Here is a 25,576-nt window from a genome sequence, read left to right as displayed (position 1 = left end):
GCAGTTCGACGCTTCTCTGTTTCCTCTGTTTTCCATCATATAACGTACGTAATCCGTGGTCATGCTCAAAACGGAAGTGCATGCTAACTGGACATCCAAACTGAGTCTTACAAGAGATCTCTCCTATTACCCAAAAAAAAAGAACAAGGAGATCTCTCCGTCAAAATGCGGATAATTATGGACCATGCTGACCGGAAAAAAAAATATTGGAAAGCATATTGGGTTTATATTGTGGAGGAGATCAAAATAAGCAAGAGATTTATTTGTTCCCAAAAGCTTACTTTTCTGATGCACCAAAAAAACTATTGCTGTGTGAGGTGACAGCCAACTGTCAATAAATAAACCTTATTTTTCGAGGGAAGAATATAATCAAACCTAATAAACGATGTGGTTGTGCTCTGGAGTTTGTGGTGTGATGAACTGATGATCCCAAGACTGTAACGAGACAAATCCTTTGTTTTTTCTGTTAATTTCTAGTGGGATTGAAGCCGAAGGCAACTGCATATTCCACAGGATGAAAATTCTTCATGTAATTCTTCCCAATAGTGATGTTATTGCTTATTCAGGGCCTGTTTGGGAGCTTCTCGCATAATCCAGTGGGATAGTTCAGTTGTTGGGAGCAGGGAACTGACCTCTATGTTCTCTCTCCCTTCACATGGCGCTTCAATCCTAGCCAAACAGGCTTATCTATATATCTCTATCTTTACACACACACACACATATATATATATTAATGAAGGGGGAGGTAAAGCCATCCAGCTTTTATTAGAACAAAGAGTTCATAGAAACTATTTACAAAATATTTGTTAAAAAAATACAAAAGAGCAATATTTTTTATTATTATTATAAAAGATGGTAGTATGTAAGTTGACCCGTTAAACTATTTAACATACTCAACAATCTCATAAATGACTTGAAGGATCTCTATATCTTCAATTTTTAATATGCAACTATATGAGCTCTGTATCTTGATGTGAGTCAGTTTTTTTCTAAATAAGATAAATCAATATCTCTCAATGTGCAGCGCCAATATTGCGAGATTATTTTAAAGTTTGAGATGAAGATCTAGCAGTTTTTTTGAACATATATGCTTCCAACTGAAGAAGGTTGATAAGATTTTTTGTAGAATACACTAGATAGAACTTGATTTTTTTAAGAAAATCCGAGTATTTTACTTCTTCTATATTTTTCAATAGATAGAAGCAATCAATTGATCCGCAATATATATAAGAAATCACAAAATATACTGGAATATAAAGAACAAAGAAACTAACTACCTAATCCATGACATGCTATCCCTTGAAATGTGCATAAGAAACTATATATCCTATGTACAATCTCGTCGATTATTAAACGTATGGATAGAACCTCTCCCGTTCTCTCTATAGTAATCAATACAGTGGTACAATATGAAGCGAATCCAAGTATCCGGGGAGAAGAGTGGTACCTCACTCACTAGTGTGAGGTGTCGTCGAACTGCTTTCCCATCTCCCCGTAACAGAATCCGGTGAAAAAGGTAGATTATTTCTCAGTAAGGTGGCTTCTTCCCTCACTGGAACATCAGCCTCCACCACTTTCTTGGGCTTGTACTCTCCACTCTCTATGTCTCTCAACACATCCAGAACCTCCTTAATGGATGGTCTCATCTCCGTGTCTAATTGCAAGCACCTGAATGCTAGCTCAGCCACCAGGGTGATCATAGTCTTCATCTCCCAATCCGACTGATATCCGAGACTTGGATCCACCAGCTGCTCCAGGTGGCAATTCTGGATCATACTAATTGCCATGTTGGCCAAATTGATCTCACCAGGGGTCCTATTGGTGTCGACAGCCGGTTTAGATGAAATAAGCTCTGCTAGTACCACCCCGAAGCTATACACATCACTCCTGTCGGTGAGCTGGTAGCACTCGTAGTAGAAAGGATCGACATAACCAGGGCTGCCCTGAGGAGCGGTGGACACATGGGTGGCGTCGAGTGGGAAGAGTCGTGACAACCCAAAATCAGCAACTTTCACATGGAAGCCGCGGTCAAGCAAGATGTTGCTGGTCTTCACATCCCGGTGTATGATTTGTGGTTCGACAGCATGGAGGTAGGCGAGTGCATCAGCTGTTTCAATGGCAATGCTCATCCGGACGGGCCATGTAAGGGCTCGGTTGTGCGCACGGGGGCCATGGAGGTGATCCGCGACAGTGCCGTTGGGCACGTACTCATACACAAGTAGGAGTTCACGGCTGTGGCGCGAGGTGCAGCCGTAGAGGGAGACAAGGTTCTGGTGGCGAAGGCGTGAGAGGATTTCAACCTCATTCATGAACTGCTCGACACGATTCCAGTTGTGCTTATACAGTCGCTTGACTGCGACCACACGCCCATCTCGGAGCTTTCCTGTAGAAACGCAAAGCATCAGTTTGTGCTGATAGAGCTAATTAATGGATACATTTTATGCAATATATGACCGAAGGTAGGAGGCAGGGGGGAAATGCATTAGTTCGAATAGCAAACAAGGCCAGCCATATGAGTCTTTGTTAGCAATGCCAGAAAGCATGTGGAAACAGGAAATTGGCACCCAGATTTTATTGAGAACAATGGAATTTGTACCTTGGTAAACAGTACCGAAGCCACCAGCACCAAGTTCTCTGGAGGCACTGAAGCCATTAGTGGCCTCCTCAAGCTCCTCGTACGAGAAGATGGGGGTCTGGTATTGTAAGCTGCCCAATTCAGGGTCTCTGTAGGAGGATGGCTCGGAAGAGGCAGTTGGGCCAAGCAGGATTGAAGAGGTCGAATGCTGCTTCCTCTTCCTGTGCTTGTACAATATTAAAAGGCAGAGCAAGCCTACAGCAATGAAGCCACCCACGCCTGCACCAACTCCTGCTCATGGTAATAATAATATCTACATGATCATTAAATGAAAATAAAAGTATAAACGTTGGATGGAACAAAACTTTTGCTCAAAGAAAGGTCACTTAAATTTATATTTTCTGTCTTCCATAAGTCGGATGATGCAACACAGTTACGCAGATTGGTATGATATATGGTATCCTCCTTTGCTTCACAAATTTTTGACTATGAGAGAAAAAATGTAGTTTAAGCATTTAGAATAAATTGATGAAAGCGAGTTCAACACTGGAGGATTTTCATGGCATTACGATCGTTATAAACAATTTATAGACATTTTTTAGAAAAAAATCTAATATATTTGGAGGCTTTGATACATTATCAACCAATCTCATATTATGTTTTAGAAGAACTGATGGCAGAATAAAGTTTTGTAAAATCACCAGATACGGCTACCAAAACTTTAACTTTAGACATTTCAAATATCGTTTTACCAAACACATGATATCCCGTGATGTGTGGAAAACTGAAATTATTTGAAGGGATTAGCTGCGTTGGAGTAACATGTTCATTACCTGCTAAAATCTTCCTCTTCGAATGGCTTTTTCCTGCAGCATCAAATAAAGCACCACAGCCAGAGGTCAGTACAGAACTAAAATAATTTAACAAGTTTTACCAAAACAGAAATATCTGTTTCCTTGTAGACTTGCCCGCTTTCGATTAGCAAAACCTACAGGTTCCTACATAATTGCTACTGATTTATAACCTTGAACTTCTAACTGAAACTTCGTAAACTTCGTAAACTAATTTTATTGGTTGAAGCAAGTTGCTCCCAACCATCACGAGGCACGATGCTGTAGATGCTTAAAAATATCATGAAATTTGGCAAATAGAAGGTTCTAGAAATCTACCTTGGCATTCGTCGTCGCCAGGACACGTGGCAGAACGTAGAGAAAGGTTACCATCGTCATGGAAGGATAACTTCCATCCAAACGATGGGTTTGGACCGGCCCAACACTCATCCTGACCAAATCGTTCATCCTCTGATTTGTTGGAAAAATGGATCTCGTGTCCTTTGCAAAGACTATGATTATAGGGTTCGTGGAAGATGTCGGTACAAATATCATAACCATTCGGCTTGCAGTTGCAGTCGAAGAGGGACTGGTTCTGGCTTACAGACCGGGGAAGGAATGAAGATATGGGAATAGGAGGATCAAATTTATAAAGGAAAATGCAATCTGGTATCGGCAAGTGATTGCCGAACCCTGGGTCTTCAATTATGATTGAGTGATGGAAGTAGTCGATTTGGTGGTCCACGATATACGAGGGCCCATGCCCATAAAATTGGACGCTTAATGTTGTGGAGTTCTCGCAGGAGATTCTATGATGCGCCCTGCATTCAGGAGGAGAGCTGTCTGTGTAGAAAGGAGGTCTTACTTCAATAGGAGGAGAACTACCGCATGGTGGACTCCATAGGCATGGACAAGAAAGACTGGGGAAAACGAAGAAGATGAAGAAGGGGACGATAAGGCAGGAAAAGGAAAGAGCCATAGGAAATTAACGCTACGAGCCTTGCACCACACCGCACCAGCAACCCCCACCCCAGTGTAAGCTCTATATTTACCCACAAAGACTAGAAGCAAAAACAATTTATATTCTCCTCGCAAGACCACTAGTCGACTTGGACTGACTAAGACGCGTGTGGAAAACCGAGCGGTCAGGGCCCAGGGCCATGTGGAAACATATTGGGAGGTTGACGTGGTCGCATGTTTCGCGCCAAAGAAGAATTCACCTTCTTTCGTGCGATTTCACCATTGGATCGCCCACCGCACACATATCAAAGCACCAAAACTCTGCAATCCATCCGCCTGCACACATTTGAACACGACCACTGGATGATCCAACGGTCGATTTGGGCGAAGGAAGGTTAATCCATCATTCTCGCGAAAGATACAACCCGACATTTTTTTTCTTAGGAGGGTAAGAAACTTCCATGTAGTCGGAGAAAAGCAGCATGGAAGACTGATGTAAACCGTGAACATTTTTTCTTGCTTGGGGAGTCGGGTTTAAAAAGAAAAGGCGAGTACTTTAGCAAAAAAAAAAAGAAAAGGCGAGCTTCCTGGAAATTTCGGCTCTACTTTTAAAGAATTCTTCAAGTTTGATAAGGAAAGATAGACGGAAAACCTGCAGGTTTCGAGTCAACTGAAGACTTGGAAAATAATAAAATCTTTCACGTCAATAGAGAAGGACAGCAGTGCACAACAATACAAGGAACGCATGGATACTATGGCGGAACAGTTTGCTATCCATAGAACTAATCAAACATGAAAACAAATCAGAACAACACCATGAGTGATCAATGCGTACATCAAGTCTTGAGTCAAAGTCTTCCCAGTTGTCCATAAGCTCCAAGCCTCCTCACATCATTTTCCAGAAAGATAAAACCCCATTTACTCTGACAGAAAAGTTTGCCTAGACTAATGTCACCTTAAAATCCAAGTCTTCGTCTTCCCACTTGAAGTGAGGAGAAAAAAAGAAAATTTAATACCATAAGAAGGTTTCTGTTCATTGAACATTCAAGGGATATCGAAGTCTTCGGTGAAGCTGTAGGATAAGAAAGAAATGGAAAGAATGATCCGAGAGAAGAGTTATGAGGACCCCTACAGAAATTAGGCATGGCATTGTTAGTTCTTGGGTAAAATGCATAGTACGCCTCAGAAATTAACTCATATTAAGGTGTCTTATTTTTTATTTGTTTCATCTAAATATATTTATAAATTGTTGAGGGTAGTAGGAGCAAATTAGCAGGACCATCTAAAAATAGTACCAAAAAGCTTTCTTTGCACTATCAATATTCGTGCTTGATCTAGTGGTAGAGTATGTTACTTGATAAAATTGGAGTTATGATGGATAAGAAGTTTAAAAGCTACAAGATTAGGTTACTTATTATATATATATATATATATATATATATATATATATATATATATATATATATATATATATATATTGTACTTGTTGTTTTCAAAGATTTAGTCATCCACAATAATGGCTTGTATTACAAGCTTTGAAAAATTTAATTGTATCATTGTAGACCGCATGGAAATGCCTTGCTGTTTGAAAGGAAGCATTCAATTAACACTTTCTCCAGAAAAATATTCAATTAATGATTCGGATGGTAGTCTGTGACCAAAGGTGAAGAGTACATGGTATCTTATGCTCTTTCTCCTTCTATTGGATTTTTCGGGATCCGCGACAAATAAATGCTAAAGTTAGCACAAGCAAAAAAAAAAAAAAACGATCACATAGTAACATAATCAATCTACTTGCATTCATCTTTCAGAAAAAAAAAAAATCAACTATTAATTTATTCCTTCTTAAATATTATGTGGCATATTAAGTTAAAGACACCTGAGTGGTGGAGCCGCAATATTTTATTACTCTTTCCTTTCTCCCAGTCTTTAATATTTATAATAGTTTGCAGAATCGAATGCTACGTAGGTCCAAGTGATATCTCAGAACTGGATCAAAGAAATATACTAAAATGAGTCCCTTTTGATTATTAACTTTTAACATAATTCATTTAATTCCGATATCTCATCACTCCTAATTCTTAAGATGGGTTATCGGACCGAATTTTTAGTTTAACATGAAATAAGGGAGGATAATGTGGAAGTATGTAAAGCAGGTCCAAACAAATAGCTTTCTGACCCATAGCACAATCATTGCTAGCCCGACCATTGGAGAAGAAGCAGGTGCATGTGGATACTACTGGATTACCCACAAAATCCATCAGGTTCTCTGCACTACGCACTTCCAAACCATCCACCTCGCGGCGAACCTCCTCCCGCTGAGCTTCCCCAAAGGTCACGCTACCATTCACCAAGAGGTCTGCAACTGTCTAGTCCATCGGAAGAAGCACGGTTGACCTGCTACTTTACACGAAGCCCAGGCGGAACTACCGTTCTGAAGCCAAAAATGCGACCGCGACCCGGTTCGTCGTCAAAGAAGCAATCGATGCCAAAATGCATTGAGATGGAAGAGGTGCAGTTAATGAATATGGTGATGTTCTCGTCCTCGTTAGTGTGCTCGAAAGGGAGAGATGTAAGATTGCGTTCTCATATGTTCAGGTGGATCGTCATGGTGAAGTTGTCGCTAATGCGAGGTAGTCGGGACAGGGATCGAAACCCAGGATATTGAGAGAATTTGGGACGGAGATCTAATCGGAAGGGATGTTCCGCAAATGAATTGGGGTTCGAGTTGTATCTCTCGCGCAAAACATCAATTGTTCCATCGCATCCCCCACAAATCTCAAAGCACTCCAAACTCCACTGATCTGCTTGCATGGATCTCGAAGCAGTCATCGCACGATCCAATGGCGATTTGCATAAAGAAAGATGAATTGGACCGGCATGGATTTCTAGAATTGTCAATCTGTCTGGGAGAAAGAAGGCGTCCGAAATGGCAAGGTGATGAGGATGAATGGGAGAAGACAAGCGATATGGATCGTACCTTTCGCATGAATCCACTATTAGATCACCCACTGCACATATGTCAAAGCGATCTGAACTTTGTCATTTATCCATCCGCATAGATCTTAAAAGCCACCAGCGAATGATCCAACAATGGATTTGCATTCCTTCTTCCGTGCACGAAAGGAGGGATTTTAGGTGCATGACTTCGAGGACAAACTCTTATTTTGCTCAAATAAAACACTTCCGTTTTTTCTTTGAGGAGCTACAAGCTTAACTACTGCAAAAGAGGAAATGGATCGGTTTTCTCTTTTGAGGAAACTATATTAACGGTCTACTAGAAAGACCGGCAAAGGGGCTAGAAAGATCTTGGACTAGTTAGCAAGAGAAATCTAGATGCAAGCCTAATGCCAAAGAAACTATATCTTCTATCATTTTTTTCCTCTATTTAGATGGTATGATTATACAATCCTAGAATAAATACAATCAATAGCATGAGCATATAACACATCGTGCAACTGAGAAGGAGCTCATTAAGTCGAATCCTAAATAATAGAAACTGAGTGATTAGCTACAAAGAAAGCTATCCAAAAATCTACAATCATGTTAGCTTTCCTAAAAATATAAGTAGTTCTGAATGACTGCGGAGTGGAGATCATCCTTCTCAAGTCCTCCAGAGTATGATGGGAGCCATAATGACAGGCCAACAATCTAGATAACTAACTGATAACCATCTTCAAATCCCTCTCAAGGATAATGTTGGCGGCTCTCAAGATCATCGCTACATAGACAATGCCTTCCCAGGCTTCCCTCTCCTCCGCAGGACAAATGATAAACTCAGTTTCGGACTACTAGGAGAAAATAGAGGAATCTTAAAATAACATAGATTTAACTTGCAATATAAGCTTAAGATAAAATTTGTCAGTAGTTTTTTCTTTGGAACCCTAATAAGTTTAGATTTTTCTTTTCATGGATTTCTTCTATAATTATAATGGTTAAATAGCTTTTCCTTTGAAACATTTAAATTCTTATTTAATTCTTATCTTTCCTCACAAGCCACCACATGAGATCGTTGTACTAACAGTGTAAGCTTGAGAGTTTCCATTCAAGATAGTAGAAGATCAACTCCATTCTAACCATCACCAATAACATTTGGTAGTCCATCTGCAATCATATAAGAAAGAAAAATCCTAAGAAAATAGAAATAACAAAAATCTAAGGAACCATATGTTGGCTGCATATCATTTCCTATGGAGAGGAGACTAGAAATTAATATGTAACCACATCCATACCATTCTTTTACATGCATTGAAGCCGCTCAAATCTAGTTAGAAAAGGTATAATGTTTACCAAATCCAGGGATAAGTAATTACAAAAATATGGCACAATATTGCATCCAACAACCTATACGAACCAGGTTACTTTAACACATGGCGGCACAAATCATGAGGCACTGATGCAATTGATAAGAGGTTGTTGGATTTATTCCATGATGATCACACTTCTTTGTGATCGAATGGTCTCATCTGTCATTTTATTGTCCAAGGATCTGCAATATTAGAGATTGTGAAGTGGGAATTCTGTCATCCTAGACCATGGTAAGAGTTTCTCTGTTGGTGGCTCAAAAGTTTTGGCTATTCGCATGTAGAAAACTTCCAAGTGAGAGCATCCATATTTAGTTATTTACCATTGATGATCCCTTTCGTCCAAGCCTATTTGTAGGGGTTTCCATGCGGCCGCAAGGATCTATCATCAACTACTCTAAAATATAGAGAGCGCATATGTGCCATTTTCAGTTTTCTGATTTCAAGACCTTTTTGAATTCCATCCCACAATTAAACACTCCACATGACAAAATCATGATTAAAAATTTCAAAATTTACAAAATTTTATGATTTTGTAGTATATCCAATTACACCATCAAGAAAAGAAAAGATACAGATCCTCCAAAAATTTGCTATCAACAGTGTAAAGGTACATATGAAGAACTATCAGAAGTAAAAATAAAGTGACTTTAGAAAATAAGCTCTTAGCTGTTGCTTTAATTATCTTCGGTTAATCAGTGAGCTGGCCTTCATTTGACATGGTGGCTCTGTGCAGTCTCTTGCATCTCCCCTTCTTTCAGCCTCATCACATTTTTCAAAAAGCTGGAAGACTACCTGCATATAGCTTTTATGAACATAAGCATATGCCATAGAGGTTTAGATTCATCTTTGCAATTGTTGTTCCTATCAAGGGTTGCACATATACTTGAATGAAGGACAAAATTGATTTTCTCTTTTTGAATTCTTCTTCGGACATGCTCGCACTGCAAACTAAGCTTGACACTCTCCATTTCAGAGCTTTGAAGTAACATAATCACCAGATGACTCAATACTTCTTTGACTGTCTTAGATACGGCACCAGGTGTAATAATATAGTCCCCAGCATTGCACAAGCAGATAATAGCATTTGTTAAATCATCTTAACTCATAGGATTAGATGAAGTTCTGAATGAATGCAAAGGAGAACATAGATACGGCTTTGGAGGCATTTGCAAGTCACTGATGCTTCCTCCCAACATATCAACTACCCTGCTCATTGAAGGTCGATTCCCTGGCATCATCTGCGTGCACCACAAAGCAACTAAGATTATCTTTCTCGCCAATTCTTCTGATTCTGTTGTCACTTCAAGAGCCTGTAAATCTCCAACTTGGTCCAAATGATCATAAATCCAATGTGGAAAATAAATTTCACTAGCATTCTCTACACTTGCTTTTACATTCTTTCTTCCTCCAACCATTTCTAAAACCATCATTCCATAGCTATAGACATCTGACTTAGTAGAAACAACTCCAAAGTTCCTAGAGAAGACTTCTGGTGCGATAAACCCTATGGTTCCTCTAGCACCTGTCAGTGAAAGGATACTGTCCTTCGGAGGGCATAATTTAGCTAACCCAAAATCTGCAATTTTAGGACAAAATTCTTGATCTAGAAGGATATTGTGGGGTTTGATGTCAAAGTGTACTATGCGTGTGTTGCACCCGCGATGTAAATATTCTAGCCCTCGGGCAATGCCAATTGCTATTTCGTACAACTTTTCCCAGCCAAGAGTAGTTTTCGGGTTCTCTGAATAGATGTACTTCTCCAGTGATCCATTGGGCATATAGTCATAAACGAGAGCCCTTTTAGACCCCTCGAAGCAAAAGCCAATTAGACTAACAACGTTAACATGGGAGGTCCTACCAATGCTGGCAACTTCATTCAAAAATTCCTCCCCATCGCCCCTGCAGTTTCTTAAGAACTTCACAGCCACCAAACGACCATCTTGCAGGCTACCTTTGTACACAATGCCATAGCCTCCTTCGCCCAGTTTGTCACAGAAAGAGTTCGTTATCTTCTTCAGATCTGCATACTTGTATCTTTTCGGGGCAAGGGAACCGAAATTTTCTAAAACTGCTTCAATATTATGTGCGTTGTTTGATTTACTCCTCCAAAAGATGATCGACTTGAGAAGATTTCTGTGTCGGTGTTGGGAGAAAAGGAAAAAACAGCAAGAGAAAAGGAGACCTGCTGTGATCATTGCCAATATCGAACCTGAAATTAATTAAAGGCGAAAAATGTAAATACAGCTTGAAAAACGCCAATGCTTGGAACGTCAAAGGTTGTTATGAACAAAGTCGGACAATTGAGGCAAGGAATAAAGAGCTTTTTAAACTCTCAAACTTCTATGTTCCTAATAATAAACAATTGAGGGCTTAAAAGCCATAAATTTGGTAGGTCTTTAAACTTTATTTTCAGCTAGATAGAGAAGTGAGAGATAATTGAATAGAAGTTTTTGAGGCCCTTAATAACTAATATTCGAACTCCTAAAGAAAGTTTTCCACTGCTTTTTGTTGTCATCTCACAAGTTAGTTTTCTACCATAACAAAGTCGCAGCAGTCATATTTGCCTTCTGAACTACAAAAAATAACAATAAGATTGAGGCAATTATTTTTTTATGTGTGAAAAAAGATGCAACTAAATAATACTTATATTATGCTTAGGTTGAACACTGGGGGATTTTTATTGCGTTACGATCGTTATAAACAATTTATAGACATTTTTTATTAAAAAAATATAATTAATTTGGAGGCTTTGATACACTGTCCATCAATCTTATATTATGTTTTAGAAGAACTGATGGCAGAGTAAAGTTTTGTACAATCACAGGATACGGCTACCGAAACTTTTAACTTTAGACATTTCAAATATCGTTTTATCAAACACATGGTATCCCGTGATGTGTGGAAAACTGAAATCATTTGAAGGGATTAGCTGCATTGGAGTAACATGTTCATTACCTGCTAAAATCTTCCACTTGGTATGGCTTTTTCCTGCAGCATTAAATAAAGCACCAGAGCCAGAGGTCAGTATAGAACTAAAATAATTTAACAAGTTTCACCGAAACAGAAATATCTGTTTTCTTTTAGACTTGCCCGCTTTGGATTATCAAAACCTACATGTTTCTACACAATTGCCACCAATATCAACCTTGAACTTCTAGCTGAAACTTTGTAAACTAATTTTATTGGTTGAAGCAAGTTGCTACCAACCATCACACGGGGCACGATGCTGTAGATGCATAAAAATATCAAGAAATTTGGCAAATAGAAGGTTCTAGAAATCTACCTTGGCATTCGTCGTCGCCAGGACATGTGGAATTTCCTATGTAATTATGCTTGAAGCACCCCCAATCCATGTGCAGCAATAGATTCGAGGTGGAAGTGGCAGACTGTAGAGAAAGGTTACCATGGTCATCGAATGATAACTTCCATCCAAACGATGGGCTTGGACCGTCGCCCCAACACTCATCCGGACCCATTCCTCCATCCTTTAATCTGTTAGAAAAATAGAGCTGGCATCCTTTGCAAAGACTGCGATTATAGAGGTCGTGGAAGATGTCGGTACAAATATCATAACCATTCGGCTTGCAGTTGAAGAGGGTCTGGTTCTGTCTTACATACTGGGGAAGGAGTGGAGACTCTGGAGTCTGGACTAAGGGAATAGGAGGATCAAATTTATAAAGGAAAATGCAATCTGGTATCGGCAAGTAAGTGGTGAACTCTTCGTCTGCAATTATGATTGAGTTATCAGTGTAGTTGATATGCTCCACGTTATACGAGGGCCCAAGCCCATAAAATTGGACGAACGTTGTGGAGTTCTTGCAGGAGATCCTATGAAGCCCACAGAATTCAGGAGGAGCGGGGTCTCTGTAGAAAGGAGGTCTTACTTCAATAGGAGAACTCCAGCATGGTGGATTCCATGGGCATGGGCAAGAAAGATTGGGGAAAACGAAGAAGATGAAGAAGGGGACGATAAGGCAGGAAAAGGAAAGAGCCATAAGAAATTAACGCTACGAGCCTTGCACCCCACCGCACCAGCAACCCCCACCCCAGTTTAAGCTCTATATTTACCCACAGAGACTAGAAGCAAAACCAGTTTATATTCCAATATTCTCCTCGCAAGACCGATTGTCGACTTGGACTGACTAAGACGCGTGGAGGTTGGGCCCCACGGCCACGTGAAAATATATTAGGATTTAGGAGGGGACGGGGTTAGGATTTAGGAGGGGACGGGGTCGCATCTTTCGCGCCAACTGAGGACTCACCTTCTTTCGCGCGATTCCACCGTTGGATCCCCCACCGCACAGAATCAAAGCATCCAAACTCTGTAACCCATCAGTCTGCACACCTTTCAAATCGATCGGTGGATTTGCCCGAAGGAAGGTGAACCCTTCTTTCTCGCGGAAGATGAACGAAACCCTGCAGGTTTCTGGTCAACCGAAGACTTGGAAAATAACAAAATCTTTCACGTCAAGTGAGAAGAACTGTACATAACAATACAAGGAACGTATGGATACAATCGAAAAACAGTTTATTATCCGTAGAACTAAACCAACATAAAGCCAATCCAGAGCAGCACCATGAGGGATCCGTGCGTACGTCAAGTCTTGAGTCAAAGTCTTCGTAGCTGTTTATAAGCTCCAAGCCTCCGACATCATTTTCCAGAAAGGAAAAATCCCATTTACTCTGACAGAAAAGTTTGCGCCTGGACCAATGTGCCCTTAAAATCGACGTCCCTATCTTCCAACTCGACGTGAGTAAAAAGAAAAATAACACCATAAGAATTAAAAAGGTTCCTATTCATTGAACCTCCGAGGGATAAGGAAGTCTTCGGTGATGCCATAGGATAAGAAAGAAACGGAAAGAATGGTCCAAGGAAAGAGTTATCATGAGGACCTCTACAGGCATGATTTTACTCCCATATTGGTTATGTTCTCTTTGTGATTATATTTTTAGTCCCATATTCGTTAATATTTCTGCATATATGCATCCCTTTAGTTGAATGAGATTTTTGAAATTAAGTAATATTATCATATTACACATCTCAAAAATGCTTATAGCTTAATTTACATGTCAAAAAATGAAAATTACATGAGAACAAGTTATTACATACTCTTCAAATTTCAAGACGATAAATTGTCGATGGAAACCAAGTCAAAGCAAGATATAGGCATAATTGAAAGCAGCGTAAATGAAAATGCAAATTTTGGTATTTTTGAAAGGCTTATATGCATTGCCAACTTTTTGAAGGACAAATATACAAGCCAGGAATTTTTGAGAGGTTTAAAAGATACCAAAAACGCACTACGTTATTAAAAGAGAAGCCATATGAGGCAAATTATTGCCTCAGAAATATTATCTTAGGTTTAAGGCATGGCATTGTTAGTTCTTGGCTAAAATGCATAGTAGGCCTGAGATTAACTCATCTTAAGATGTTGTATTTTCTATTTGTTTCATCTAAATGTATTTATAAATTGTTGAGGGCAGAAGGAGCAAATTAGCACGACCATCTGGAGATTGTACCTTAAGCTTTCTTAACACTATCAATATTCGTGCTTGATCTAGTGTTAGAATATGTTACTCGACAAAATTGGAGATCTGATATATAAGATGTTAAAAAGAGACAAGATTAGGTTACTTATCATAGTTTTTTGGTTTTTTTGTGGACTTCTTGTTATCATAGATTTAGTCATCCACAACAATGGCTTGTATTATTACATGCTTTGAAAATTTTAATTGTATCATTATAGACCGCATGAAAATGCTTTGTTGTACAATTTTGAAAGAAAAGCATTCATTTAATTCTTTCTTGAGAAAAATATTCTATCAACCATTCAGGTGGTAGTCCGAGACAAAGATGTATAGTACAGTACCTTATACTCTTTCTCCCTCTACTGGATCTTTCAAGACCTACGACAAATAAATGCCAAAGTTAGCACAAACAAAAAGAATGGTCACATAGTAACATAATCAATCTACATGCACTCATCCTAAAAAAAAAATTGTTTACCCTCTTCGTTCTTAAATGTTATGTGGCATATTAAGTTAAAGACACCAAAGTCGTTGAACCATAATATTTTATTACTCTTTCCATTTCTCCCACCTTTTCATAATTATGACAGTTTCCAGAATCTCATGCTATGTAGGTCCAAGTGATATTTCAGAACTCGATGAAAGAAATATATTAAAAAGAGTCCCTATTTATTAGTAATTTTTAAAACAATTCATTTAATTTTGACTATTTTAATGAGTATGACATCTTAAATTCACCCACATTTCTCAGATCTCATCACTGCTAATTCTTAAGATGGGCTAAGATACTGAATTTTCTGTTTGACATGAATTAAGGGAAGATAATGTGGAAGTATGTAAAGCAGGGTCCACACAAATAGCTTTCTCACCCAAAACACAATCGTCACTAGCCGAACCATTGGAGAAGCAGGTGTGAACGAGCCACTGAATTACCCACAGAATCTATTAGGCTCGGTGCATTCTCTGCACCACGCACTTCCAACCATCCACCTTGCGGTCAACCCCCTCTCGCCGTGCTTCCCCAGAGGTCACGTTGCCATTCACCAAGAGATCTGCAGCCGTCTAGTCCATTAGAAGAAACACATTTGACCTGCAACTTTGCACAAGCCCAGGCAAAACTACCGTTCTGAAGCCAAAAATGCAACGCGACCTAGTTTCATCATCAAAGAAGCAATCAATGCTAAAAATGCATTTGAGATGGAAGAGATACAGTTTGTTGAAATCACCACTATCCTAAAAGCTTAAGCTTATAGGATGAAGTAGATTTATTTATATATTTTATATTTTCTCACACTCCTCCTTACATGTGGGCCGAACTTTTCTTTAATGGGTAAGCCCAACATGTGAAATTTTTAATAATGGGGTTAAAAAGTGCGAAAACAGAGTTTGAACTTAGGATCTCTACTTTGATACCATGTTAAAATTGTTGAAATCACCACTTTCCCTAAAAGCTTAAGCTTTTAGAAAAAGTGGTGATTTCAACGTGGTATCAGAGCAGAGGTTCTGAGTTCGAACCCTGTTTCTGCACTCTTTAATCTTATTAATTCAAGAAAAGAAAAGATACAGATCTTCCAAAATTCGCTATCAACAGTATAAAGAACTATCAGAAGTTAACAAAAAGTGACTTTAGAAAATAAGCTCTTAGCTGTTGCTTTAATTATCTTCGGTTAATCATTGAGCTGGCCTTCATTTGACACGGTGGCTCCATGCAGTCTCTTCCATCTCCGCTTCTTTCAGCCTCATCACATTTTCTGAAAAATTGGAAGACTACTTGCATATAGCTTTTATGAACATAAGCAAATGCCTTAGAGGTTTAGATTCATCTTTGCAAATGCATGTCCTATCAAGGTTTGTGCATATAGCTTGTTTTTTTCAATTATTATTATTAATTCTTCTTCAGTCATGCTGGCCACTGTGAACTAAGCTTGACATTCTCTATTCAGAGCTTAGAAGTAACATAATCACCAGATGACTCAATACTTCTTTGACTATCTTAGATATGGCACCAAGTCTAATGACATAGGCCCGGTTTGGGAAAGCTTTTGGAGTGCCAAAAAGTATTTTCTGGTCCTCCAAAAGTACTTTTAGATAAAAAATGGTGTTTGGTAAAATTTTCGGAAAGCTGTTTCAGTTTTTACGGAAAGCTGAAAACAGCTTTTGGGGAGAAGCTGCAATTTGGAGCTTTCCGAAAATGTTGTTTTCAGCTTTGTCGGGAAGCTGTTTTTTGGACCGAAATACCCCCATTTAAATCTCACTTTTTCCCCCCAAAACCCTCATCCCACCTCTTCCTCTCTCACCCATCCCCTCTCTCTCCCTCTCTATCTTCTTCTTCCTCTCAACGCCGCCGCCTCTATTGATTCTTCCTCTTCTTTTTTTTTTCTTTTTCTTTTTTTGTTTTGGGAGCTTGTGGCAGCCACCATGTCGGCCACCATCCATGACCGGCGACCTCTCTATATTTCAATAAAATAAAATAATAAATAAAATAAATAAATAAAAAGAAAAATAATGAGTGAGTGGCAAATAATCTGATCTAAATAAATAAATAAATAAATATATTACTAATTATTTAACCAATTTTATCACCTAGTTACAAAATTTGTTAGAGAAATAAATGGTCATTAGAAGGATGAAAAATTAATTTATACTAATAATTATAATATTTTATATATTTATTATTATGTTATACTATAAATATAATATTATATTACATTATATCATAATACATTGATATGTTATGTTATATTATATTAAATTATTATTTTATAATACATAATGTTATAGTACTATATTATAATAATATTATATTATATTACATTAATATTATATTATATCATATATTTATGCATTAATACATATTATATTTTATTATGCTCTGTTGTATAATACTGGTAATGTCCTTTATGGTCATTTTGTCATATAAAAGTACTTTCTCAGTTTGTTTACCAAACACATGTTAAAGCGCCACAACACTTTAGAAATGTAGTTACCAAACAGGAAACAGCTTTTTATAAACGCTCTGCTGCAGACAGCTCTACTTCCAACAGCTCTACTTCCAAAAACTCTACTACTAACAGCTCTCCCAAATAGGGCCATAGTCCCCAGCATTGCACAAGTAGATAAAAGCATTTGTTGAATCATCTTAACTCGTAGGATTAGATGAAGTTCTGAATGAATGAAAAAGAGAACATAGCTACGGCTTTGGAGGCATTTGCAAGTCACTGATGCTTCCTTCCAACATATTAACTGCCCTGCTCATCGAAGGCCGACTCCCCTGCATCGTCTGTATGCACCACAAACCAACTAAGATCATCTTTTTTGCAAGTTCTTCTGATTCCGTTGTCACTTCAACAGCCTGTAAATCCAACTTGGTCCAAATGATCATAAACTCGAAATGAATGATTTTCTGAAGCTCTTTTCACGGAATTTCAAAGGCTGTGGCTTCCACTGTTGGTCCTTATTGGATCTTAAATGGTCATATTTTAAATACTCTGATCCCTAATTTAATGTTGGCATGCTAGGGTGAATTTTTCAATATTAAAGATTGTTAGTATCTTCTCGTCATCTCTATGGATTGTCCATCCTGGTGCTTCCAATGTTAGCTGTCTTGATCCGATTCATCCATGTTGATGACTCTTTCACACTAAAAATCATCCACATGTTTAAATATGTCCTTAGCATGCTCCCCTGATCAAGTTGCTAGTCTACTACTACATTGACGAGAATCAGTTTTGCTAGTCAATTTTGCCAAAGGTTGGTTCAAATCTGATCCTGGATTAGTTTTTTCAAGAGGAGAGGATATCATTAAACTATATCAACTAGGTTAAGATTTTCAAAAGATGGTGTATCCAAAGCATGAACACAATGTGTATATGAGAGAAAAGATAAAAAATCACCAATTTTGCTGTGTCATTTATCATCAAATATAATGCCTTATTACCTACGTCTTAAACTTCCATAGCTGGCCATTGCTGTCTAAACTAATTTTGTCCTTTAAAAGTGTTGCTGTTTCTATTATTGTGGGGGCCTTCACTTAGAAACAGAATACTGAAAGAATATTCTGACATGGGTATCCACTTAAAATCGTTCTCTGCTTTACGACATAACAACCTTTTAAGTAGTACGATGTTAATTTTGACTTCTAAGGTGTCTTTATGGAAATACCCGAATGGTAAGGTGATATTTACGGTTCATGGAAGGACACTCTTTATGCTTTTGATATATGGTGCGTGGAAGCAAAAGTTAATTCTACTCCAAGCACTGGATCAATCTCTTGCGTTGTTAGTTAATTGATTTGTGATATCATTAGGTTGTTAGGTCTAATAAAGAATACCAATGCTGTTGTTTTCTAGAGTCCACATTATCTAGTCAACTATGGAGAGATATCGGTCCAACTAATAACTAATGCTTATCTGAAATTCAAGTGTGAATGGATGAGCATGAATTCAGGTGACGTATCAGATCTTGTATTCATTTTTTTTTCTCATAATTTAATGAGAAACAGGGTCATGATCCATCCAGTTCAAATTATGATATGCATAAACAGGCTATAGCTCACCAGAAGGATCAGCCAATCAAAATCTTTATGACACCAACACGTGGCCGATCGAGAGCGGTCATCGAACGAGCCTAGCGCCATACCGCCAAGCTTACATATCGGAAGCTCTCTACCATTGGTTGCACCCTTACTGGGGGACTTAGTGATTATCACAATACCACCAATGTGATGCGGAGGATGTCATCCGCATGTAGGGGTGCAAATAGGTCGAGTCGGGTTGGGTCCTGAGTGATCCCGACCCGATCCGGTTTTTTGTTTGGATCCTAATTTTGGATCCAAATCCGACCCGATTGAAGATTGGGTCGGGTCCGGATCCGGGTCGGATCCGGATTCCGAGTCAGGTCGGGATCCGGGCCTGAGTCGGGTCGAGTCAGATATTATTATTTTTTTATGTTTTTGGGAAAGAATTTGGGCAAATCTAATTTGGCCATATCATAATTATGAGGTGCTAGGTGACCCATCACTTGAAAGACTTGCAATTCACCTCCAGTCAGAACAGATGACCCATGACTTACTAAGTAAGTCGGTCTACAAGCCAAATTTCATATCACACTATTTTTTATCTATATGACTGGTAATAAACAATGGATTCTCGGTCAGGCGCTTGTACGCTATTGCCCGACTTGGATCTCCAGAAAGAGGATCATGTAAAGTAGCTGTTCGACGCTTCTCTGTTTCCTCTGTTTTGCATCATATAACGTACGTAATCCGTGGTCATGCTCAAAACAGAAGTGCATGCTAACTGAACATCCAACTAAGTCTTACAAGAGATCTCTCCTATTACCCAAAAAAAAAGAACAAGGAGATCTCTCCGTCAAAATGCGGATAATTATGGACCATGCTGGCAAAAAAATAAAAATAAATATTGGAAAGCATATTGGGTTTATATTGTGGAGGAGGTCAAAATAAGCAAGAGACTTTTTTGTTCCCAAAAGCTTATTTTTCTGATGCACCCAAAAAAATATTGCGGTGCGAGGTAACAGCCAACTGTCAATAAATAAACCTTATTTTTCGAGGTACGAAAATAATCAGATCAAATAAACAATGAGGTTCTGGAGTTTGTGGTGTGATGATCCCAAGCCTGTATGGAGACAAATCCTTTGTTTCTACTGTTAATTTCTAGTGGGATTGAAGCCGAAGGCAACTACATATTCCACAGGGATTTACGAGGAATGAAAATTCTTCATGTGATTCTTCCCAATAGTGCTGTTATTGTTGATTCAGGGCCTGTTTGGGAGCTTCTCGCATGATCCAGTGGGATAGCTCAGTTGTTGGTAGTCGCGTGGCCGTTCCCAATAGGATTAAAAAAAACAAAACTCTTGGGAGATCTTTCTTTAATCCCGTTGGGAGCAGGGAACTGACCTCAATGTTCTCTTTCCCTTCCTTTAGGGCTCGTTTGGTTCGCGGGAAAAGAAGGGGGGAAAGTGTGGTCAACGGGAAAGTAATGAGATGCCTCTTGTTTGGTTGGAGTTTTCAAAGGAGAGAGAAGGGAAAGTTGTATTCCCATGGGAATGTGATTCCCACATTTCATGGGAAAGTCTTTCCCATGAGAAACATGGGAAAGTTACTTTCCCATGAGGCGGGAATCACTCCATTTTTACTTTTTCCCAAAAAGTCCCTTCAGCATTAAAGAAGCATTAAAGAGGCATTAAAAACCTAATTTTTATTAAGGGCATAATAGGAATTATATATAACTTTCCTAGGAAAGTGGATGGCCAACCAAACATAAGCACCTTGGAAATTTGTCACTTTCCCATGGTCAACCAAACATGCCAAAAGTACTTTCCTAGGCATCCTCTTCCTAGGAATTTGTTTCCCAGGAATCATATTCCTAGGAAGGAAAATGCTTCCCGCGAACCAAACGAGTTAATGTTCTCTCTCCCTTCCCATGACGCTTCAATCCTAGCCAAACAGGCGTATCTATATATCTATATCTTTATATCTTTATACACACGCGCGCGCAGAGAGAGAGAGAGAGAGAGAGAGCGCGCAATAAAAATTTATGGAAACTATTTACAAAGTATTAGTAAAACAAAGTACAAAAGAGCAATAATTTTTTTTACAAAAAAAATAGTAGTACCCATTAAATTATTCAACAAACTTAATAATCTCATAAATGATTTGAAGAATCTCAATATCTTCAATGTACAACCATATAAGCTCTGTATTTTGATGTGAGTCAACCTTTTTCTAAATAAGATAAATCAATATCTCTCAATATATGGCATCAATATTGTAAGATTATATCAAAATTTGAGATAAAAAAAGAAGGTTGATAAAATTTTCTACAAAATACAATAGGACTTGATTTCTTTAAGAAAACTTGAGTATTTTGCTCCTTGCATATTTTCACACAGATAATAGCAATCAATTGCTCCGTAGCATATATAAGAAATCACATGTACAGGAATATAAAGAGCAAAGAAAGTAACTACCTAATCCATGACATCCTATCCCTCAGAAATGTGCGTAAGAAACTGTATATCCTATGTACAATCTCGTCGATTATTAAACGTATGGATAGAACCTCCCCAGTTCTCTCTATAGTAATCAATACAGTGGTACAATATGAAGCGAGTCCAAGTATCCGGGGAGAAGGATGATACCTCACTCACTAGTGTGAGGTGTCGTCGAACTGCTTTCCCATCTCCCTGAAACAGAATCCGGTGAAAAAGGTAGAATATTTCTCAGTGAGATGGCTTCTTCCCTGACTGGAACATCAGCCTCCACCACTTTCTTGGTCTTGTACTCGCCACTCTCTATGTCTCTCAACACCTCCAGAACCTCCTTAATGGATGGTCTCATCTCCCTGTCTAATTGCAAGCACCTGAATGCTAGCTCAGCCACCAGGGTGATCATAGTCTTCATCTCCCAATCCGACTGATATCCGAGACTTGGATCCACCAGCTGCTCCAGGTGGCAATTCTGGATCTTACTAATTGCCATGTTGGCCAAATTGATCTCACGACGGGTCCTATCGGTGTCGACAGCCGGTTTTGATGAAATAAGCTCTGCCAGTACCACCCCGAAGCTATAGACATCACTCTTGTCGGTGAGCTGGTAGCACTGGTAGTAGAAAGGATCGACATAACCAGGGCTTCCCTGCGGAGCGGTGGACACATGGCTGGCGTCGAGTGGGAAGAGTCGTGACAGCCCAAAATCAGCAACTTTCACATGGAAGCCGCGGTCAAGCAAGATGTTGCTGGTCTTCACATCCCGGTGTATGATTTGTGGCTCGACAGCATGGAGGTAGGCGAGTGCATCAGCTGTTTCAATGGCAATGCTCATCCGGACGGGCCATGTAAGGGCTCGGTCGTGCGCACGAGGGCCATGGAGGTGATCCGCGACAGTGCCGTTGGGCACGTACTCATACACAAGTAGGAGTTCTCGGCTGTGGCGCGAGGTGCAGCCGTAGAGGGAGACAAGGTTCTGGTGGCGAAGGTGTGAGAGGATTTCGACCTCATTCATGAACTGCTCGACACGATTCCAGTTGTGCTTATACAGTCGCTTGACTGCGACTACACGCCCATCTCGGAGCTTTCCTGTAGAAAGGCAAAGCATCAGTTTGTGCTGATAGAGCTAATTAATGGATACATTTTATGCAATATATGGACCGAAGGTAGGAGGCAGGGGGGAAATGCATTAGTTCGAATAGCAAACAAGGCCAGCCATATTAGTCTTAGTTAGCAATGCCAGAAAAAAGCATGTGGAAACAGGAAACTGCCACCCAGATTTTATTGAGAACAATGGAATTTGTACCTTGGTAAACAGTACCGAAGCCACCAGCACCAAGTTCTCTGGAGGCACTGAAGCCATTAGTGGCCTCCTCAAGCTCCTCGTATGAGAAGATGGGGGTCTGGTATTGTAAGCTGCCCAATTCAGGGTCTCTGTAGGAGGATGGCTCAGAAGAGGGAGTTGGGCCGAGCAGGATTGAAGAGGTCGAATGCTGCTTCATCTTCCTGTGTTTGTACAATATTAAAAGGCAGAGCAAGCCTACAGCAATGAAGCCACCCGCGCCTGCACCAACTCCTGCTCATGATAATAATAATATCTACATGATCATTAAATGAAAATAAAAGTATAAACGTTGGATAGAACAAAACTTTTGCTCAAAGAAAGATCACTTAAATTTATATTTTCTGTCTTCCATAAGTCGGATGATGCAACACAGTTACTTATAAACAATTTATAGACATTTTTTAGAAAAAACATATAATACATTTGGAGGCTTTGATACATTATCAGCCTATCTCATATTATGTTTTAGAACAATTGATGGCAGAGTAAAGTTTTGTAAAATCACCAGCTGATACGGCTACCAAAACTTTAAACTTTAGACATTTCAAATATCGTTTTACCAAACACATGATATCCCGTGATGTGTGAAAAGCTGCAATCATTTGAAGGGATTAGCTACGTTGGAGTAACATGTTCATTACCTGCTAAAATCTTCCACTTCGTATGGCTTTTTCCTGCAGCATCAAATAAAGGACCACAGCCAGAGGTCAGTACAAAACTAAAATAATCTAACAAGTTTTACCGAAACAGAAATATCTGTTTCCTTTTAGACTTGCCCGCTTTCGATTAGCAAAACCGACAGGTTTCTACATAATCGCCACCAATATAAACCTTGAACTTCTAGCTGAAACTTCGTAAACTAAATTTATTGGTTGAAGCAAGTAGCCGATGGCGATACCATCACAAGAGACATGATCCTCCAGATGTTTCGATACATTATGAAGTTTGGCGAATGCAGAAGAAGATTTGTTCATTACCTGCTGCATTCTTCTTGTTCATGTCGCTTTTTCCTGCAGCATCAAATAAAGCACCACAGCCAGAGGTCAGTACAGAACTAAAATAATTTAACAAGTTTTACCAAAACAGAAATATCTGTTTCCTTGTAGACTTGCCCGCTTTCGATTAGCAAAACCTACAGGTTCCTACATAATTGCTACTGATTTATAACCTTGAACTTCTAACTGAAACTTCGTAAACTAATTTTATTGGTTGAAGCAAGTTGCTCCCAACCATCACATGAGGCACGATGCTGTAGATGCTTAAAAATATCATGAAATTTGGCAAATAGAAGGTTCTAGAAATCTACCTTGGCATTCGTCGTCGCCAGGACACGTGGCAGAACGTAGAGAAAGGTTACCATCGTCATGGAAGGATAACTTCCATCCAAACGATGGGTTTGGACCGGCCCAACACTCATCCTGACCAAATCGTTCATCCTCTGATTTGTTGGAAAAATGGATCTCGTGCCCTTTGCAAAGACTATGATTATAGGGTTCGTGGAAGATGTCGGTACAAATATCATAACCATTCGGCTTGCAGTCGAAGAGGGACTGGTTCTGGCTTACAGACTGGGGAAGGAATGAAGTCAGGGATAGGGGAATAGGAGGATCAAATTTATAAAGGAAAATGCAATCTGGTATCGGCAAGTGATTGCCGAACCGTGGGTCTTCAATTATGATTGAGTGATAGACGTAGTCGATTTGGTGGTCCACGATATACGAGGGCCCATGCCCATAAAATTGGACGAACGTTGTGGAGTTCTTGCAGGAGATCCTATGAGGCCCCCTGCATTCAGGAGGAGTGCTGTCTGTGTAGAAAGGAAAACTTACTTCAATAGGAGGAGAACTACCGCATGGTGGATTCTGCGGGGGGCATGGGCAAGAAAGATTGGGGAAAACGAAGAAGATGAAGAAGGGGACGATAAGGCAGGAAAAGGAAAGAGCCATAAGAAATTAACGCTACGAGCCTTGCACCACACCGCACCAGCAACCCCCACCCCAGGTTAAGCCCTATAACTAGAGGCAAAACAGTTTATATTCTCCTCGCAAGACCAATTGTCGACTTGGACTGACTAAGACGCGTGGAAAACCGAGTGGCCGGGCCCCAGGGCCATGTGGAAACATATGGGGAGGTTGACGGGGTCGCATCTTTCGCGCCAACTGAGGATTCACCTTCTTTCGCGCGATTCCACCGTTGGATTGCCCAACGCACAGAAATTAAAGCATGCAAACTCTGTAATCCATCAGCCTGCACACCTTTCAAAGCGATCGGTGGATTTGCACGAAGGAAGGTGAACCGTTCTTCATCGCGAAAGAAACGGCCCGACCCGCTGGGAGGGTAAGAGACTTCCATAAAGTCGGAGAAAAGCAGCATGGAAGGCTGATGTAAACCGTGAACATTTTTTCTTGCTTGAGGAGTCGGGTTTAAAAAGAAAAGGCGAGCTTCCTGGAAATTTCGGCTCTGCTTTTAAAGAATTCTTCAAGTTTAATAAGGAAAGATAAACGGAAACCCTGCAGGTTTCTAGTCAACTGAAGACTTGGAAAATAACAAAATCTTTCACGTCAATGGAGAAGGACAGCAGTACACAACAATACAAGGAACGCATGGATACTATGGAGGAACAGTTTGCTATCCATAGAACTAACCAAACATAAAAACAAATCAGAACAGCACCATGAGTGATCAGTGCGTGCATCAAGTCTTGAGTCAAAGTCTTCCTGGTTGTCCATAAGCTCCAAGCCTGCTCACATGCTACTTTCCGGGAAGGAAAACCCACATTTACTCCGACAGAAAAGTTTACCTAGATTAATGTCACCTTAAAATCAAAGTCTTCGTCTTCCCACTTGAAATGAGAATTAAAAAAAAGAAAATTTAACACCATAAGAAGGTTTCCGTTCATTGAACCTTCAAGAGATATCGAAGTCTTCGGTGATGCTGTAGGATAAGAAAGAAATGGAAAGAATGATCCGAGAGAAGAGTTATGAGGACCCCTACAGAGATGATTTTACTCTCACATTGATTA

The 25,576-nt window shown here is 39.5% G+C and overlaps 2 protein-coding genes across 3 annotated transcripts; both read right to left on the bottom strand.

The window, feature by feature from the left end:
- Window positions 1–71: 71 nt before the first annotated feature.
- On the bottom strand, window positions 72–24,006 carry LOC103701920 (LEAF RUST 10 DISEASE-RESISTANCE LOCUS RECEPTOR-LIKE PROTEIN KINASE-like 1.1). 2 transcript variants are annotated; one of them, XM_039130125.1, is made up of 5 exons: window positions 23,861–24,006; window positions 23,532–23,564; window positions 23,196–23,228; window positions 2,597–2,866; window positions 72–2,383 (listed from the first exon to the last, which is right to left on the bottom strand). In XM_039130125.1, the coding sequence occupies exons 2-5, from the start codon at window positions 23,551–23,553 to the stop codon at window positions 1,449–1,451; spliced, it is 1,260 nt and encodes a 419-aa protein (XP_038986053.1). In that variant the 5' UTR covers window positions 23,554–23,564; window positions 23,861–24,006; the 3' UTR covers window positions 72–1,448. The 2 variants fall into 2 exon arrangements, with proteins under 2 accessions (XP_038986053.1, XP_038986052.1); XM_039130124.1 differs by lacking the exons at window positions 72–2,383; window positions 2,597–2,866 and adding exons at window positions 21,139–22,298; window positions 22,516–22,785.
- On the bottom strand, window positions 9,164–11,313 carry LOC103701921 (PR5-like receptor kinase). The gene has a single exon (XM_026802543.2). The coding sequence runs from the start codon at window positions 10,865–10,867 to the stop codon at window positions 9,770–9,772; it is 1,098 nt and encodes a 365-aa protein (XP_026658344.2). The 5' UTR covers window positions 10,868–11,313; the 3' UTR covers window positions 9,164–9,769.
- Window positions 24,007–25,576: the final 1,570 nt, after the last annotated feature.

This window comes from Phoenix dactylifera, chromosome 9 (genome assembly GCF_009389715.1).
Source record: "Phoenix dactylifera cultivar Barhee BC4 chromosome 9, palm_55x_up_171113_PBpolish2nd_filt_p, whole genome shotgun sequence".
NCBI classification, from domain to species: Eukaryota; Viridiplantae; Streptophyta; class Magnoliopsida; order Arecales; family Arecaceae; genus Phoenix; species Phoenix dactylifera.
Note: the sequence above shows the minus strand (reverse complement) of the source record. Positions and strands in the feature narration are given on the sequence as shown.

What these genes read in the sequence shown, in the direction of transcription:
- LOC103701921 (XM_026802543.2), bottom strand. Translation starts at nt 10,867, where the DNA reads ATGATCACAGCAGGTCTCCTTTTCTCTTGCTGTTTTTTCCTTTTCTCC.
- LOC103701920 (XM_039130125.1), bottom strand. Translation starts at nt 23,553, where the DNA reads ATGAACAAGAAGAATGCAGCAG. An exon ending in GAACAAGAAGAATGCAGCAG is followed by an intron (nt 23,229 to 23,531) that starts GTAATGAACAAA and finishes TTGATGCTGCAG; the next exon opens with GAAAAAGCCATACGAAGTGG. An exon ending in CTTCGGTACTGTTTACCAAG is followed by an intron (nt 2,384 to 2,596) that starts GTACAAATTCCA and finishes GCGTTTCTACAG; the next exon opens with GAAAGCTCCGAGATGGGCGT.